Source organism: Eucalyptus grandis, chromosome 8, assembly GCF_016545825.1.
Source record: "Eucalyptus grandis isolate ANBG69807.140 chromosome 8, ASM1654582v1, whole genome shotgun sequence".
In the NCBI taxonomy this organism is placed as follows: Eukaryota; Viridiplantae; Streptophyta; class Magnoliopsida; order Myrtales; family Myrtaceae; genus Eucalyptus; species Eucalyptus grandis.
The window spans coordinates 48,395,084-48,415,191 of NC_052619.1; the positions used below are offsets into that span (position 1 = coordinate 48,395,084).

At 37.2% G+C, this 20,108-nt stretch overlaps 1 protein-coding gene and 1 pseudogene across 1 annotated transcript; both read left to right on the top strand.

Annotated features, from left to right (window-relative positions):
• The first annotated feature begins 754 nt into the window (after positions 1–754).
• On the top strand, positions 755–1,968 carry LOC120287640 (disease resistance protein TAO1-like). Its single transcript, XM_039300704.1, has 2 exons — positions 755–767; positions 853–1,968. Exons 1-2 carry the CDS (start codon positions 762–764, stop codon positions 1,543–1,545), a joined length of 699 nt encoding a protein of 232 aa, XP_039156638.1. The 5' UTR covers positions 755–761; the 3' UTR covers positions 1,546–1,968.
• A 6,583-nt stretch (positions 1,969–8,551) lies between these two features.
• On the top strand, positions 8,552–18,305 carry LOC104442818 (annotated as a pseudogene).
• Positions 18,306–20,108: the final 1,803 nt, after the last annotated feature.

A 20,108-nucleotide genomic window follows, 5' to 3' on the forward strand; every position in this document is an offset into this window, starting at 1 on the left:
GAAAAAAAAAAATCCCTAAAACGTAAAAACTCCTCTTCCTTCATGTGATATTATAGATGTGCGCGCTTTTTTTTTTTTTTTTTTTGCCACGACTAGTCAGAGAGCACACAGATTGTTTGCAAAGAAAAATAGTTAAGGGAATAAATAAAGAAAAATTACGTTTGAAGATTTGATTTATTTTCGAATCACCGTTTTCAACTATCGGGGATTGAAAATTTTAAATTGATTTTAGAAAGTGTCAGTGAAATTGAAGAACCACCTCATAATTATCTCGATAACTTTCAGTTAGGGTTTTATCTATTGTTTAATAGTGCATTAATAAATTGCACGGACTTTTATGCAAAATTTTAGGCATGAGTTTGAAACTGAAAATTGGTATCGAGTTTAATGTATAATTAAGTAGAAATAATTGATATTATTTCACTGAGTTGGTAAGATGCAACATTTGTGATCCTTGTACTCGTAGGGAGGTGGAAGGATTGAAGCCATTTGTCTGGAGGAAGGCGACTCTAATTATATATATGATCAAGGGAGCTGCACATTTGCGGATGAACAATTTAGAAACTTATCGAACTTGAGGTTTCTTCACATGAGTGATGTGAATCTTCGCGGAGATTATAGTGATTCATTTTCTCAGTTAAGATGGCTCAAATGGGGGAAGTGTGCCTCAAATTTTGAAGCACACAACTTTCATGCAACGGAATTAGTCATACTCGATTTGTCGGGAAGCTCGATTTCGGATGTCGCGGGGATGGCATTCAATGATGGTATGATATAAAAATATATTCTTTTTCTTTTCTTTTGAGTGGGAATAACTCATTGCTAACCCCCATGATATATTCTTTCTTGCAGAAGGCAGAAAAACTGAAAGTTCTCAACCTCACAAGTTGCCATTCCTTAAAAAGGACTCCTTACCTCTCAGCTTTTAAAAGATTAGAGATTTTGATCCTTAGAGATTGCAATGAATTGGAGCAAATTGATAATTGTATTGGAGACATGGAGAATCTCATTTCCCTGGACTTGAGTGGATGTTCTAGTCTTAAGAAGCTCCCGCTTCAAATGGCTAAACTAGAACAATTGAAGGAACTTCTTCTAGATGAAACTACGATACAAGAAATACCTCCCTTCACCAGTTCTCTAAAGAAGCTAGAGATGCTTAATGCCAGGGACTACAAATCATTAATTGGATTTCCGGACTCAGTAAGTAGTTTGGTGAATTTGTCGACCCTTGTCTTATCAGGTTGTGTTGAGCTTGCAACACTTCCACACAGCATTCGGTTCCTTGAGAATTTGCAGTGCTTGTCACTGAGAAGCTGCCAACAATTGAGAGAGATTCCTAGCTGGATTGGCAATTTGAAATTGTTGACTCAATTGGACTTGAGTGGATGTTCGCGTATTCAGCAGCTACCGCCTCAAATTGGTGAACTAAAACAATTGAAGGAACTTCTTATAGATGAAATTGGAATACAAGAAATTCCTTCCTTCATCAGTTCTCTAGAGAAGCTAGAGACATGGAGTGCCAATAATCGCAAATTAACTCTTTAAGCTGTTTAGTGAATTTGTCGACCCTTGTCTTATCAGGCTGTGTTGAGTTTCCAGATTTCTTGATAGGATTGGGTTTCTTGTGAATTGCTTATCATTGGGATGCTGCGATGGGTTGAGAGAGATCCCAACTCAATTGGGAAGTTGGAATTGTTGACTCAGCTCGACTTATATCGGACAAGGATCACGAAATTGCTTGAAGGAAGTTCTGGATCTCGGTAACAATAGCGTAGAAAATCTGCCAGATGGTATTGGAAGGTTGAAAAAGCTTTGAGAGTTATATGCATGATGGCGCTCGAATTTGGGAGGGGAATACCAAGCATACGTAATCTTTCTTCTTTTAAGTCTAGTGCATTTTGATTTAATGCCCAATAATTTGGAATTCTTGTGGATTTTTATTCAAATGAGTGATTTGTGATTTAGGTTGTTTTCATGATGAAGCGGAAGCTGCAATATCATTTCTAGTCTCTACTCATGGTGAAGTTTAGGACCGTTTGGTGCTGTTGATGGTAGTGTTGTCTACCCAGCTTCCTTAAATGGCGCCCTATCTGCTGCCAATGCTTGGAAGACTGTTAGAAGCAGCAGTATTGAATAACTTTTGTCGAAATATTGAAATAATAAATCATATTTTTATTTAATAGCTTAAGTTTTTAAAGCAGTTGATAGTGATCTTACAAAATTTCACATGATATAATAGCTGGAAAGTCTTGAGTTCGAATTTTTTCAGGCCATGTTTGTCTCCCCAATTAAATTTACACGCTTACTGCTAGGCAGAATGATTAAATTAAGCGTGACGGGAAGTGTGAAAATATTTGAATAATCGAAAAATGAGAATGAACTATAAATTATTTTGGGAAGTGTGAAATATTTAAATAATCGAAAAATGAGAATGAACTATAAATTGTTTTAAACGAAAAGGAAAACCTGACTTTAATTTTTTGTAAGAGACCTACATTATTCATGTAATATAAGGGATACCTAGTAGTTGGTGTTTTGATGTCGAGGTTTCTCGTGTTGTGGAAAACAAGCAATTGGAAGATAGAATAAATAGAAAGGAAATAAATTATGTACTAGATTTATATGGTTTGGTTGGTGGGACTTATTCTTCGAAGAGAGTAACAAATTATTCCACTATAGATCAAACGATACAATGGAGATCTCGATCATATTTGAGTTACTCAAGCACCCTCATTGTATCTTAACTCACAATTACATTTAAAAACTCACGTGATGTTTTAGCCTTCATAATTTTTTAGAAATTAATATCTCAATTTCACAAAGGATATCACAAATCTTACCGCAAAATTTATGGACTTCAAAACACTTGCAATTTCTTCATGGTGTAATTCACGAAGAAGTAGTCGTTTAGATACTTTTTATTGAAGATCATTAAATAATATCAATGCGATATTTTTTCGTCAATTTTATTTAATGATTTAGGTAAGCGAGTCTAAGATGTGAAATATAAACTCTTCATTGTTAGTTTTATTGTAGTATTTGGATCAAGTCAATGTAAGTTTAATTGAATTATTTCATTGTTGAATTTACTCTATTGGTTTAGTATGGTAAATGCAATATGAACTAAATAGGATTTGCATAGTTTATTTATTTTTCATTTTCTAGTCGGCAATGCTCGAGAGCATACGATTTATTATTTATCATAAAAAAGTTGCTTTTATCTAGTATTTCTATTGGCAAAACAGATTGAGAATTAGGATTAATATAACTGAACCTAACTGAGTTATATTGGAATGCGGTCTATCATTTTGATCTTTTTATAATTTACTTCATATGATTTTTATATGTGAATAAATTTTTGCTAGCAATTCTGTCGCTCTAATTTGACCCAGAAGAAGTTTACATATTAGTGAAGATCACTCTCAAAGTAATCTATTTTTTAAAAAGGGAAGGCTATAACAGGTATAATGAAAAGTTTGGAAATACCCCGATATTGGAAACAGCCTCGTGCATATGAGCAATATTTAGGAATAAGAATTTATAATTCTAGCCTTACAAGTACTTGAATTTCGAGGGGGAGGTGGTCTGAATGCCAAGCATGCGCTTATAGCTGTCAGTCAACAAATAACTAGTTAATCACGCATAAAAAAAATGACTATCTAATCAAATATGTGTTAAGTAATCCAAAAGTCATTCGAATTGATAGGTATCATGAAAGCGACTTCCGCAACCCAATGACGCTCTGTTTTCCGTTTTCTGTTTTTTTTTTTTTTTTTTTTTGGGTAAAATCAAAGCAGAAGTACATTTCGTAGGATGTCACTTCATTTGCATTTCACTTACCCTTTTGTAGATGGAGACCAAGACCTCGGCGAGTTGGTGGGCCAGGAAGGTGATGTACTGTCCATCTTGGCCCCTCGTACAAGGCAGTTGGCACCCGATTTTCCGCTTCAAAGCAAAAGATGATCGCTGTTAATTCAATTGCCCATGTGTGGGGTCGTCAGTGGTGGGCCAGCACCTACTTCATGCTCCTTAGTCAAGCAGTAGTATAGTACAGATCTGCCGGTCCATGGGAAATGATAAAATATTCGGTGACACGAGCGCATCATGTCATCCGCTCACGTGGTAATGAGATACTGACATGTGTGCCATGAGCGAACCTGTTGAAAATTGAAGGGGCTGCTTATTAGCTAGCTTGGCTCGACTTCGTTACAGAAGAAATGACGGATCAGGGGTCAATAAATGCGCAATACTCCCACTCAAAATAGTAAAGCCGTTCAAAATATTTCTTTCTCCTCAATTAAATTTTTTGGATTCTCTCTCCTCGTAAAAAAACAAAGAACGACTGAGACTTCATCTATTTCAAGAAAATATTTTATGGTTTGTAATCACCACATCACTCGCCTACCTGATGTGTGTATTCCATTCAAATTGCGTCACGTGCTCATGATGTGGAATTGAAAATTTTGAATCCTAGTGCTTGTTTCTCTCTCCTGCACATTAAGTAAATGACTAACACAAGTAAAAATTAATGCATTGCCTTCTCTCTTTCCTCTTTGTAGGTCCTCCTTCACGACCTCTCTTTTCTGCAATAAGGGCCTCCATCTCCATCCTCTCTTCCTCTCCCTTCCTCCTTCTTCTTCGCCTTTCCGCCTCCTCCTCGTCTTTCCGTCTCCGACTCCAAAAACAATCAATTGGCCTCTCGAACTCTCCTTCATCTTCTACTCTTAGTTTGATCCCTATTTCCGGCTTGGATATGTCGCCAACGATTTTGAAGTGGAACTAGGCTGCAAGGAGGAGGTGGGATATTTCGGTTGTGGTGCTGAGTTTTGGAGTTCCGACAACGGCTGCAAGGGATATTGTGGTTGAGGAGCCTCTCTCTCTCTCTCTCTATCCTGTTTTCTTCTTTGGTGGAGAAGAGAGAAGTATGGCAAAGCCATTAGCCTTCGACTATATTCCGACGTATTCCTTTCCTTGACTGGATTGGCTGGTTTCTCTAGTTTTGGTGGAAAGTTATGTTTAGTGTGGCTTAGACTCGTTGCTGCAATGGTGGCCGCGTCGATGGCATCGAATGGAATGAAGCGGACTTGGCTTGGTTGGGAGGAGTGTTGACGTCGTGGTGACACGGAGCAATGACCATCTAGGCCTAATGGCGAAAAAGGCAAGGCGAAGTGAACATAGAATATTGGCCACGTCTCCTCTTTATTTTTTGTTATTTTGTGCTTAATTGCTGAGATTGTCTTTCAAAAGTTGGAACGAATTCTTCTATTTTCCTTGGTTGAGTAAACGGGTGCCTTGTTAGTTTGCTTTTGCCATATCTAATACTGAACTCTTTCCATGCATGCTTGATCACTTGAAGAAGATTCATCACTATATGCTTCCCTGTTTTGACCGTATTGATATGGCCAAATCCTTGACGATAGGAAATCACGTGCCCACAAATTTAGCCTATATTCTCAAGAAAAATATTTATGGTATCTCCAATGACGCATTCCTTAAATATGCGCTCTTCCTTTTTTTGACAATGCCCCCACCATCACCTCTATTGGTGATTAGCCTAATCTGTAGACTTTTGGTTTTTAAAATATTATGACTCCATTATTCTTTTTAATCATGTATCATTAGTGAAATTTTAATCCGGAATAGCTTTGTGGAAGGCTAGAGTATTAACTTGAACTAGTGATCATCCCCTTTAAGCATCACTTGTGTGGCTCTTGTTGCACCCATACCACTACCGCTCAAAATTAAGACTAAGTGAAAATGAATATTGAATTCTTTTCAGCATTTTTGTCTATAAGTCCCAAAATCAAGCTTCGTGATTCCACCTGCTTAATAAGGCTGTGCATGATAACGCTTCTGTTTTGGGGAAATTTTTTTTTTTTTTTCAGAAATAATTCTTTTCTATTTCTATTACGAGGAACAATTTACGAGCAAAGAATCTGTTTGATAACCGCACAAAATTTCTATTCCAAATTTTAATTTTTTTAAAAAAATAATAATAAATAAGAAAAATGAATAGAGTAGATATTACATAAAATTGACAAGATCAAAATATTATCAGATTAATATATTTTCTTTTTGCTAATTTTAATGTTTGGTATAGCAAATATTGCGAAAAGCACAAGGCATATTGAATTTGTAGTGATTTCCTTGGGACTAAGTTTTTACTCTTAAAAAAAAAAAATTGTAATTCTAGTGCATGCATGGCTTGGGGATTTTAGTCTTCTAATCTTGACATGGATGTTGGGTTGGTGTTGGAAATTTCCAACTATTGGAATGGTGCATGCACGGTGTGGTTTTGCTGTTATTATGCATTTAGTTCATAGTATGCTCCTAAAACACTTAATAAAAACCTCGGTCTCTTGCATTTTGAGCCGTCGATGCATCCCATCTTGATGCTACTTTTTACCTTGCTTCTTCCAAATTACAAACTATTTCATTTTCGTGTTTTACATAAGCTTATAAGGTTTTGGCTAATTTTGATGAAGAGAGGTGTTTTTCCTCTCCTCTTTTGCTTTTTTTTCTTTCTTGAATAGGATGCAAGCTTCGAACAACGGTTTGTAGGTCTTGAAGTGTCAACTATACAATAGCTTACAATTTGCTTTTCTTCCGTTTGTCCACATTTATGATACATTCAATGGCATTTGTGCTCATGGAGATAGAATTGGATGACCTTAATACTATTAATAGAAATGTATTCATAATAGTTTACAAACACATCGCAAAAGGTTTCACCAAAAAAACAAAATCAAATCACAAAAGTCGGAAATAAAAAGTCATGGAATCTCTTGCACATTGTGATCGCTTGCCATCATATTTGCAATATTTTTCTTGATCATGTTTATCCCAGCCGCCTCATCACGTGATGTATCATCTACAACATCGTCTTGTGTAGGTCCAAATGGAAACTCCGGATCTCCATTTATGACAAAGTTCCTATCCATCTTGTCTTGATCGCGAATATAATTATGGAGAGTACAACATGCGATTACAATATATGCTTGCTTTCGAATTGAAAATGGAGGCATGTGTCTCAAAATGGGGAAGCAATTTTTTAATGCCCCAAATGACCTCTCGATAACATTTCTCAATGAAGAATGCTTATGGTTGAACAATTTTTTTGCTGATCTGGGCTGTCTCATTCTACCCCTATAATCATTCAAATAATACCGTTCACATTTGAATGAAGTTAAAAATCCTGAAAGTGCTGCATAACTAGAATCTACTACATAGTATTTTCCTACAATAATATATACATAAATTTGTTATGATATGCAGTAGCTATACAATCATAAAGAAAATCACTTGATATAACAAAGCAAATATGTGGTGGTGGTCGAGGAAATTGCAATTGAGAAGTCTCGAGTGTTGTTGAGAGAACCAGACAATCATTGGCAGATCTTTCCCACCCAGCATATACGGAAATAAATATCATATCAAATGAACAAACACACATCACATTTTGAATGGTAGTCCATTTCCTGCCTCTAAATGGGATTTGTTTCGATATAGGGATGGATGCATTAATGTGGGTGCCATCAATAGCACCAATGCAGTCCTGTGATTTTATGAAAATATAGCGTTAGACAATATTATCGGCTATATATATTTTAATAATGTAAAATTGATATAAAAATCATACCTTAAAGTAACGTCAATGGTTAGGATCAAGAAGAATCTCCTCTAGAACAATATCAAAAGAAGGTGGCCTGATAATCTCTTTTGATAATTTGAGAAGTGCTTTTAATACTAGAGTAAAAAACTTATTGATTGTTTGTTCCGAACGTTGAAATCTCTCACATAAATCTCTATTGGAGTTTTTGTGACCAACCATAGATAAGAAAATCCCAACTTGTTCATCTACCCTTACATATCGAGTATCTTTCAGCCAGCATCTTCTCTTCATTAGATCACATAGGTTAAGAAAAACATGTCTCTCTAACCTGAATGCTTCATATATCCTATATGAATGTCCATAAACAATTTCCCTTACCCATTCGGCTCCTGATAATTTATTGTCCCTAATAGGCTCTTTTGTATGCAAAGACTTGTCAAAAGTAACAAGAGATAACCATGCTATTGTTAGGTCAATATCAAATTCATCCATATACCATTCAACTGCTGCTACTTCTTCATTAGACACACTATTTGATTCATTTTTCATAGTACTTATGTCATCACACAAATACAAGAAAATTAATATAGATATATGTAAAAATAAAAATAAAAAACAATAGAAACCAATAACGTAAGTAATAGAATGAAAGCAAACCAAATATAAAAATTCAACACAATCCATCACAATCCATCATATCCAAACCACAACACAAATGCAAAAGTCTTAACATCAATATCTTCAACAACAAAATAACAACCAACAACATAAAAAAAACATAGTCTAATAAAACTCCACGCAATTCCTAACATCCACTAAAGACATTGGAAAAGTCCATATCTCCTTTTAGCTGAGGTTTGGATAAAAGCCTCCCTCCACCTGGCATTAACGCAGGCTCGTTCCACTGCTTTATTGTAAAGATCCGGCTCCAACGTAGGCATGGCAAATAGGAGATCAATCATAGTAGATACGGAGAATGGGTCTATAGGTGGTGATATGACTTGTGAGTTGATGGAACCACTCACAGATTGACTAGCCTTGCTTTTGATCATCTCTTGTAAGGCTTTGCAGGTATTAGCAATGCCAAATGATTCACTACTCCTTCTCCTCTTACCATTTGAAGTTTTATCCATCCTATGTTTGTCATGAACTGGAGTAGGAGTTTTGTCAGACAAAAAAATCCCTCATCAAGATGGTGTTCATGAAAATCCTCTGGTCCATCGTCTGCATCATCACCACCAATGCCAAGTTCGTCCAACATCACTAAATCTTCAGCATTTTCTGCTGCATACTCCCCAATAGCATATGTATCTCCAAGTTGGGATATTGAGGAATCCCATCCTTCTTGAATTTTGCTCACTCAATATTATCTTGCAATTTTCATAATGATGACATATATCAGCAACACAATTAAACATCTTGCATGTACATCTATAGTAATCTCAAAATGAATATACTTGGATCATCAACAACTTTTTTGTTCACATTATCCTAGCCAAATCCGGATTGTGAAAGAAACTTCTTGAAACTAGCATACTGCTTTATTAATTTGTTCACCTTGTTCTTCAACTGTACTTGAGTATATTGAAGTTCTGCTCGTTTATTGAATTATGTCCGTATGGTATTCCACCCTGCTTTGTTGAAAGTAGAAGAGGTACGATTTCCCTTTTTGACCTCTTCTATCAACAAACTGACGTACAAGTTGGTTAAAGGCTCAGTCCACTTTGCGGTGAATGCCTCTTTTTGGGATGCCATATAACCTTCACTAGTTGAGCATAATATGAGTTTAAGACAATTAAAAAGAGAATGCAACATGTTGCTTCCTTGGATAGCCATTCAGTGCATAAAAATGTCATTATAGCAGCTACAAGCATCAAACTAGAATCAATGGATCCAACTCTAAACCTTGGATAGCTACCCAATGCATAAAAATTCCTAAAAATGTCAGTATCTTTGTCCTTTTGTGTCATATTCTAGAACCTTCCTAATATAGTAACTTAGATTGGCTAAACAGAGCATTTATCACAGCCTATCGCTAAAACAGAGCATCGACAACTTCAACTACTCATGCAAGCGCACACACATACACAACTATCTCATTTCATTTCATACTCCCACTGGTTTTGAGAGACAAAGAAGCATAGAGAAAAGTGCACCAGAATTTTGGTGTTGTTCATCATATCAGCTCTGGCTTTTTTTAGTTAGCCTAGTTGATACATGTGAGAATCAAGGGAGACACAAGCATGAGGGAAGCAACGTGAGAGAGGTGTGCACAAACAGAAGCAACGTGACGGAGGTGACACGATTCAACTTCAGAAAAAGTGAGAATCACCACTAGAAAAAGGCGCAGCATCGTTACAGAGAGAGGAAGTAGCATTAGCCAGCATCACGAGTTAAGTAAATTAAGACCAAAAGAAATCCCAAAAGGTACCCACAAAAATCAACCCCCAAGAAAACCAAGCTAAATCTACAGCCAGCACAATCAAACGCAAACAAGGCATCATCAATAATGAGCCACGCAGGGGAGACCAATCACGCCCCACAAAAAGAGCACACATTCACTAGCAACAATGAGGCACGCAGGGGAGACCAATCACGGCCCACAACAAGAACACGCATTCACCATCAACAGTGAGCCACGTAGGGGAGACCAATCACACCCCACAACAAGAACACGCATTCACGGATTCACCACACCCAAAGAACCACATCTTACCTAAATCCCCCTAGAATCCCATAATCCCGCACCAAAACACCCACGTGAAACCAACAAGAAATCAAACCCAAAAAAAAAACTCAGCCAATTCATTACCTCCAAGTACAATGAGAAGGAATCAAAGCAACAAACCTGATTTAAGGCAAGACGACGATGAGGCGACGTGACCAATGTGACACCCCGAACCCTTCGCAGGTCGTCACTAGCGCCGATGTTACACCTTATTACCTTTCTTTCTTTCGAAGAAGTGTCCTAATTCGCAGACTTTTTTTTTTTTTAAACAATCGGTCCCAACGCGACTCATTAGCGGAAGCAAATTAAAATATCACCGTCTCTCCCCCTACCAACCATGATACAAATACACACCACTAATTACCATCATTTTATAAACAAGCCACGACACTTTATTTACATATATATATCAATATGGGATTCCCTTCGGGTCGGTATAACAAAAGGAAAAGCTAGGACTCAGCCACGTCCAGCCTAAAACCTCAAAAAGAATCATCGACCCTCAACATCATATGTGCACAACCCCCCTTCAAAAGTGTCGGCTATCTACATCAAAAGATCCGGCTCCTACTCATCGCGCGGGTCTCACACCCAACCCGGTGCATCGGGCGATGGCGGCGGCAACATCCCGCATCGCTCCAACCCGCGAACGTGCACAGAAATGAACTCCGAATGACGGGACCCCAGCCCAGGCTTATGTCGTACATCACTAAACAGCGTACTCGAATAAAAGTTGAGTAGGGGAACAAAAGGAGGTCTATCTCGGCACTCGGCCTCTACATCGGATGGTAGACCATAAAACACTCACAGCGTGACGGCGGGAAGCGGCATACCGCTAATCGAAATGTGGTCTGAGGGGTGAGTCAATGGCCACGGCGGATAGGAAATCCAATAACAACTCAATGCATCATGCAATCATATATGCATTGCAGGCATCACTTACCTTGAAGCCATACGCATACTATCATGCATCATCATATCAATTCATAACACATTCATGTGTATCATCATCGTAACATACATGTCATCATCATCATGGCATCATCACATTACACATGCCATATCATATATCATTATCATCGTCATGCATATCATCATGCATATCATATCATAGGTGATCATCATTATTTCACATCACATATCATCATCATCATCATCATCATCATCATCATATCATCATGCATATAATATCATGGGTGATCATCATTATTTCACATCACATATCATCATCATCATCATCATCATCATCATCATCATGCATATAATATCATGGGTGATCATCGTTATTTCACATCACATATCATCATCATCATCATCATCATCATGCATATCATCATGCATATAATATCGTAGGTGATCATCATTATTTCACATCACATATCATCATCATCATCATGCATATCATCATGCATATACTATCATGGGTGATCATCATTATTTCACATCACATATCATCATCATCATCATCATGCATATCATCATGCATATAATATCATGGATGATCATCATTATTTCACATCACATATCATCATCATCATCATCATCATGCATATCATCATGCATATAATATCATGGGTGATCATCATTATTTCACATCACATATCATCATCATCATCATCATCATCATCATCATCATCATCATCATGCATATAATATCATGGGTGATCATCATTATTTCACATCACATATCATCATCATCATCATCATCATGCATATAATATCATGATTTAATTTCCACTTTTGGATTTCAATCTTGATCACCACATCACCCATTTCTCAATTCATCAATTTTATCATCCCCTCGGGCAAAGACCTCGAGGCTTAGGCGTCGGCCTCTAGGGCCACCAGGCATCCGGGCCCCCACATTCCGAGCATCTCGCATCTCAACTAGCATCACGAGGCATTCTCTTCAGGCATAAACCTCCAACAGGGCTTCCGGCATTTACACTCCCTGGCCGGGCATCCCACACCCCAAATCCACGGCATCGCGAGGCATTCCTTTCGGGCAAAGACCTCAGCCATTTCCAGGCCCCCACATTAGGGCATCCTCGATCTCCCTGGGGAATCCGGCAATGCATCTCTGTACATTCGGTCTCATCCTCCACCACAACACTTACTCACTCATCATTATCCACATTTATCATCATTTTGATCTCATTTTAACATGGCATATGATTCACACATGCATCACAATTCATGGTCATACATACACCAATGTCTTATCATACATGCAACAATGTATAATTATTCATTAATAAATTCAATGGAATTTATGGCCAATAAAATAATCCATTTATTATTATTATTATTATTATTATTATTATTATTATTATTATTATTATTATTTATTTTTATTATCTTATTTATTTATTTATAAATAAATATTAAATTCAATATCTGTGATTTCCCAAAATCATAAAATTCAAGCAATCATTAAACAAACCAATAGGATGAAAATTTCATGCAAAATTCATGGCCAAATTGAATTTCACAAAATTTCACAATTTCCACAAATAGCACATAATATTCGGATAATAACAGAATGCACAGTTTCTGAATAAATTCGATTAAAATATCCATACGGCCTCCAAAAATTACGAAATTTTACAGAGTGATAGAAAAGACATTTTCGTACAACTTTCATGAAGAACTCCAAGCCAGATTCTTTCTATATTATTTTATACAACCTCACAAAGCTTCTGGATCCATTACCGCATCGTCCAGTGTACACATCTCCGAAATATTGAGATTTCACCCACTTATTCGTTTTTTTTCCTCTGAAATTTAGATATTTTATACATAAAAGTGTCCTCTACAAGTTTCATGAAGAGATCTAGGTCAAATAACCAGATTATAGTCATCATTTAAGTCCTTGAAGTCTCGGGTATCTCGGAATACATCACCAGAACCATCATCTTCAAGATCTAGTCGATTTACTAGGTTATACTTGTTCATTTCACTTCAAATTTGAGTATGCTGTAGTTTAAGATGTATCCTACAACTTTCATGAAGAAATCGAAGTGAGATTCTCATCACAAATCAACATGCAGTCACAGATCTAGCAAGAGGTCAGTGAAAACTCTCCAGATCTGAGGTCTCCGGAGAACAAGACTTTAACCCCTCAAATCTCCATAAGTTTCCACGAAATTTCATTATGTTGTAGTTAAAGATGTTATCTACAACTCTCATGAAGCAATCAAAGCCAAAATCTGACTCTAAACACACATACAAGCTAAAACAAGTTACTGACTCACATGGTCCGAACACAAACAGCCATACCATTCACTCACAACTCATCCGTGCTTCGGTATTGCTCACCTAATTAAAGACTTTAACACACCTTATGGCTTGGCTTTGAATTTTGGGATGCCACAATTCTCCCCTCCTTAGAGAATTTCGTCCTCGAAATTCAAACACCACTCGGCGCCTTCTTTAAACAAATAGGGGTACTTTTCCTTCATCGATCCTCACTTTCCATGTGGCTTCTTCCATATCATGATGTCGCCATAACACCTTAACCAATGGGATCTTCTTGGTCCTAAGAATTTGCTCCTTTCGATCCAATATCTGCACAGGCTCTTCAATGTACCTTACTTTCTCATCCATTTTGATGGCTTCATGATCGAGTATGTGACCAGGATCCGGCCGGTACTTCCTCAACATCGATACATGAAACACATCGTGCAGATTTTCTAACTTAGGAGGTAATGCTAAACGATAAGCTACATCCCCTATCCTTTCAAAGAATTTCAAAGGTCCAACAAACCTAGGTCTTAGCTTACCCTTCATCCCGAATCGAGATATTCCTTTCATTGGAGATACCTTAAGGAATACATGGTCTCTACACTAAATTCCAAAGGCCTTCTACGCCTATCTGCGTAGCCTTCTGTCTACTCGAGCTGCTCTAAGTCTTTTCTCGATAATTTCAACAGCCTCAGCGGTACTTGTACTCAGTTCAGGTCTGTCAACTTCCTTTCACCTACTTCACTCCAACGAGACGGGAGTCCTACATCTCCTTCCATATAATGCCTCATAAGGTGCCATGCCTATACTTTTAAAGCTATTATTATAGGCAAACTCTACCAAATGCAATCTTTCATCCCAATTTCCTTTGAAACATTACGAAGCCCTTAACATATCCTCTAATATACGGATCACTCTTTACGATTGACCAAATGCATCCGAGGATGAAAAAAGATGTACTAAGGCGAAGTTTAGATCCTAACGCATCTTGAAGACTTCTCCAAAATTCAAGTAAACCTCGAATCTCGATCTGAAGTAATAGTCTTTGGAACACCATGTAGCGTACCCTTGACTTACATACATGTCCGCATACTTATCCATTGGGTAGTCCATGCGAATCGCTAAGAAATGTGCCGACTTAGTCAAACGATCCACTATCACCCAAATTGAATCATGGCTACTTGATGTCCTTGGGCAATCCTTGCACAAAGTCCATCGTTATATGTTCCCATTTCCATTCTGGGAATGTCTAATGGCCTCAAAAAGTCTCGCGGGTTCTGATGTTCCTCTTTCACTTGCTGACATGTCAAACATTGAGATACGTACTTAGCCGTATCTGCCTTCATACCATTCCACCAAAATTCTTCGACGCAAATTTATCGTACATCTTTGTACTACACGGTGGATACTATAATTACTCTTATGTGCCTCCGACGAATTTCTTCCTCAATTCCTCATTGTCGGGAACACAAAGTCGTCATTGACATCTTCTTATTCCATCATCGGAGATCTGAAATTATGATCTTTTCCCTAAAGATACAGCATCTTTCACTTTCAAAAATCTTAGTAGTCCATTAACCTAGTTTTAGGTGGTGCACCCAAAAAAATAGGTCGCGACAATAATAAGTATAAGTGCGAGAGTATGATTGACGGAGAGAAAATAGAAGTTCTTCATTTCCATCCAAGTCCTAAGCCATCCTTTTACTTTGATTAGCCTTCCGATCTTCAAACTAACCTTTGAAACCCATCTCGAGTCAAAAGAACCTTGGGACCAATTTATGTGTTCGAGACCTAAAAATGGTATGTCTAGTCTCCTGTTCCTAGGCAAAGCAAAACTTTTCACAAATAGAGGCTTTTGCTTCTCAGGTTGTTTGACTCTCGGCTGCTTGGACAAAAAGGAAAAACTATAATGATCTTCTCCGGTTGCTTTTTGTGGATTCCGGACCTTAAAAGTAGTTGCTAGATAATTTGAATTCAAACCAGTTTGGAAGAAGATTGGGTCTTTTATCCAGGAATGTAGAAGCACTTAAACACATCTTATACTCTTTGTCTATAGCGGGAGGCTGCTTTCGCAACCCCCTCCCTTCCGGCCTTTTAATACTTCACATTGAGTTGATTATTTTACCTTCTACACTTTGGTCCTTCCAACATAGTAATGATTTCTAATTCACATACGCAACCGGTTCACATTATACACAGGTCCATCTAACTTTAGAAACCCTTTGCTTTCGATATTTTATTCAAATTTTGTAGAAGCAGTTTTGTTGAATCAAAGCATCACTAGCCTTTAGATCTTCCTGGTCCATACACCAATTGTACATTGGTTTGTGCATCTATAAGTTGGTTCTTATACAACTAGAGATGCAGTAGTAACCTTTGATTATTTGGTCAATCTTTAAAATAATACAAGGGATTCTCTCCACACATGACATAATGGAACTTTGATGATTAGATGAGGGCAATTTAAATAGCACAAGTAAAATGCCGCATGCCATGAGGAGAATCTTTTAAACCACCGCAACATACCACAAGAGCATGGAAATCACTTTAGATGTTTCTCATGCGCAAACACATTACTTTACCAAAGACTGAAGATGGGAAGAGTGGTGACGAACTGAGTATTATGCCAACAAATAAATTTTACTCATGACTGAAATTGAAGTATGGTGGTGAATGGATCATTTTGTAAGAGTTTACTAATTGTTTAAAAAACTAAAATCACAAAATGAAGTGAATTTTAGCAATATTACAGTTGGGGCTCAACATTATCCATTGCGAGGAAGATGATTAGCGTAGTTAATGACTCATAGGTAAAAAGTCGGTCAAGAAAAGGAGTTTGAAGTCATTTGTAGAGACTCCGAGGCAAAAGCATCGACATTTCCCAAGAAGTAGCAGAAATAAAAGTAATATCTCCATTTAACATATCAGAATTTTCCCTTTTCCTATCACTTTCTAATATTTCCATTCATATTGTCTTACGGGACTATACAGAAACCTTTGAACGGCAATCCCAGTCTAGGATTCTCGATTTGTTTCAACAAAGATACGCTCACTCCCTGATAGTAAGCCTTTCTAAAAAAATATTCGAATGGCTTGCCATTTTCGCTCTTAATTTTCTATTTCCTAATGTTTGCAAAGCTTAGATAGGAGTCGGATTGATGATGCTACAACAATTTGAAGGGGCGAATGCATTTGATTATTATGCAAGCGCTATATTTAAATCAGCTGGTAAAGATCGTGCTATTAATTTATTACTTAATCATAAAGAATGAAGACTTGGTAATCACAACTTATTATCCTAATAGACTTTTCAAGCAGCATTGGTACCAGAAGGCTGAAGCATAGCTATTGTCCAAGTAATCGATTAACAAGAATCGTGCTGGAAGATAATTTCGTTTGTCCCATTTCAAGATTCCTCACCTGTTTTGCAGATCCCAGCAAGCGCTCTTAGTGTAATCTTGACAGATAAAGTTGGAAGAAGACCACTTCTATTGGTGACTAAATTAATACATATTGACGTAGCCTCTAAAGTTGCTCATAAGCATAACCAAATCTGACCTTCGTTTGCAGGTTTCATCCGCTGGAATGGGCTTCAGTTGCTTTCTTCTGGGATTCTCATTCTTCATGCAGGTATTCAAACACTAGCTAAGCCTACTCATTCTTCTTGATGTCATCAAGTGGCCATATCCTTTGTTTTAATACCTTGCTGTTAAACCAGGACCTGCAGTATTAGAAGAAAGTCACTCCCATTTTGGCCTATGTATGCATTTTGGTAAGCATCTATAACAAATACTTTCTACTTTCTTGTTTTTCAACTCTTATACGACTAGCTCCTATAATTGAGAGCATAACAAGTTGCGGCTCAGTTCTACTTCTCCAGGCAATAATACATTGCCAGAGCACACTTCGACAAAGAGAAACAAGATTGTTTTGCGCTTGATTGTTTTTGTTCAGTTTTAGAAAAATCTATTGGAATGAATTTCGTTTTCAACTCATTTCTCAATCTGTCTGGGACAAGATGGGGAAAGAAAATGAAAAATGTTTGACCATGTTCTCTTTCAACATGGAAGCAACAATTAGCTGAATTCTTCATTCAATATTACTGCTTCTAAGTCGTCAGCCGTCTTTCCAGGACTAGTTGTGTTGAAGTTGCTGACAGATGATTATTGCAATTAGGTGTATTCCATAACTTACTCACTAGGCATTTCAGGGTTACCGTGGGTTATAATGTCTGAGGTAAATAGATACCTTCAGTCTAACATTACACTCTATAATCTCTATTTCAAGACCACGTATAGGATTAGAAAACTATCTATTCTGATGGACGTGTTCCCAATAGGTATTCCCAATAAATGTTAAAGGGTCAGCTGGAAGCGTGGTGACCTTCTCCAGGTGGTCCTGTTCTTGGATTGTTACCTACACCTTCAACTTCATGCTCGAATGGAGTGCACCTGGTAAGTAATTCTCCTTTTGTTTCCTTCTTGTTTGGTAGTTTTCATCGGGCTATGCTTCTATGGAGCTTAAATACCTGAACCGCATGTGTTCTATGTCGGTTGTATGTACTAACAAATCTATGCATTGACTATGCTGCTTGCAGGAACCTTTCTGATTTTCGCATGCGTTTGCGGTTTGTCTGTTGTATTCGCTGCGAAGCTAAGGCCGGAGACCAAGGGGCGAACATTAGAAGAATTACAAGCATCACTTGCCCATATCCTGCATTGATTTGTACTTTGTTGAAATCTGAATCGGGTGGGTCAAAGCCTTGGCGACCACAGAACGCATTGTGAGTCAGACAAAACGCAATGTTTTCGTGGGGCCCAACAAAGGTCACTTAAGGAGTACGACCACATGAGACATTGAGAATACGGAACGAGTATGGTACAATTCCTCCAACAATAGTTGAGAAGATGCGATATTTAGGAATTTAAGTTATAATTCATAGATGGGAAAATTGTCCAAAAGTTCAAAACATATTGTATTTTTACTAATTCAATCATAAACTTTTACTTTTATCAATTTACCATAACATTTTCACTTCTTAACACCGTGGAGTCCATCCGACTAATTTTTGCCGGAAAATACCGACTTGGATGTCGACGATCGCCACATAGGACCGATAGCGTTGACGTGGACAAATTTGAATAATTTTAATATTTTTTGAATTTTTCTGATTTTTTTTCTTTCTTTTCTTTTCTTTTTGGCTTTTTGCTTTTCCTTTTGCCGCGCAGCAAAATAATGTTAAAAATATTAAAATATTATTGATTTGTCTACGTCGCGCCGACAGCCCCACCGCATCCACGTCAACATTTTCTAACCAAAATTAGTCAAATTGACTTAATTGGCAAAAATTGAAAAAGATGACTGAATTAGCAAAATTATAGGGTTTATGACTGAATTAGCAAATGTATAATAGGTTTAGGGCTTTTTGGACAATTTTCTCATTACTAGAATCATAAGATTGATGCATTTATTTAAGAAAATACGTGATGGCTCTCTACACATTTAATACCATTGTCTACTATGATGAGTTTAAATCAGATTAAGTTGTTCGTATATTAAGGCTAGTTTGGATTGCGTAGCTGTAAGATAGGTTCTTTCGAATAAGCTGTCAATTTTTAATAAAAGTTACGATCATACAAACAAGAAATTGGGATTCTGAGGAATGGGTTACGATTCTAGTAATATGTACGAAATAGAAGGTCTCCTAGTGAGGTATTTGAATCTTTAGGGGGAGTTCTAGTGAGATGAGAATGGATCTTAGAAAACTAAGTTTGAAATACTAAGCTTGAACTTTAAATTGGGAGTTAAAGTTCAAAGAGTAAGTTATAGGTATGGTCTTGCTAATTATGTAATCGGTGTTATTAGCTTGCTTAAGATGTGCTTTTCTTAAGAATGATTTAAGGTGAGTAGTTAAGTTATTGATCTAAGAAGTTTGTAAGTGTTGAATCTTAAGTGAAGATCCTTTGAATGACGACACTCTTTTGGAATTCTGGAATTTAGATAGATAGTTATTTTGGTGATCTTAGGGAGAATTTTTGTTAAATGTCTTGGGAGATAGTTGATATGGAAATTGAGGCACTAGATTTCTATGTTAGTTCAAAAATTGAAGCAATTAAATTAGCTTTGGCGATTTATGATGGGATATTATTGAGGAGCTAGGGTGATCGCAAAAAGGAATTTAAGGATTTTTACAGATCTCCTGAGAATTTAATTTACAAAAATCATAAGGCAGATGATCTTTCTCAATTGATGCTGCAAATTGAGGGGTAGAAATCACATACAAATCATTCCTTCTCAATCGTTGCTGCAAAAGCCTCGGTCATGTTAATTGTTAAGGTTCTTCAGGACTTTGCCCATTAGGTAGTTGTCAAGTCAAAATGGTGCCACAAGAGTGGCCGCCAGTAGTCTCTGTAAGGAGCGAAGATGAAGCTCTAATCCTCGTAGGCCATTACCTCCCGAGATGGAAAGTGGCTTTTGAGCGAATATGAGCTCTTGCATCTTTACGGTCTTTCCAACAACTTGAGT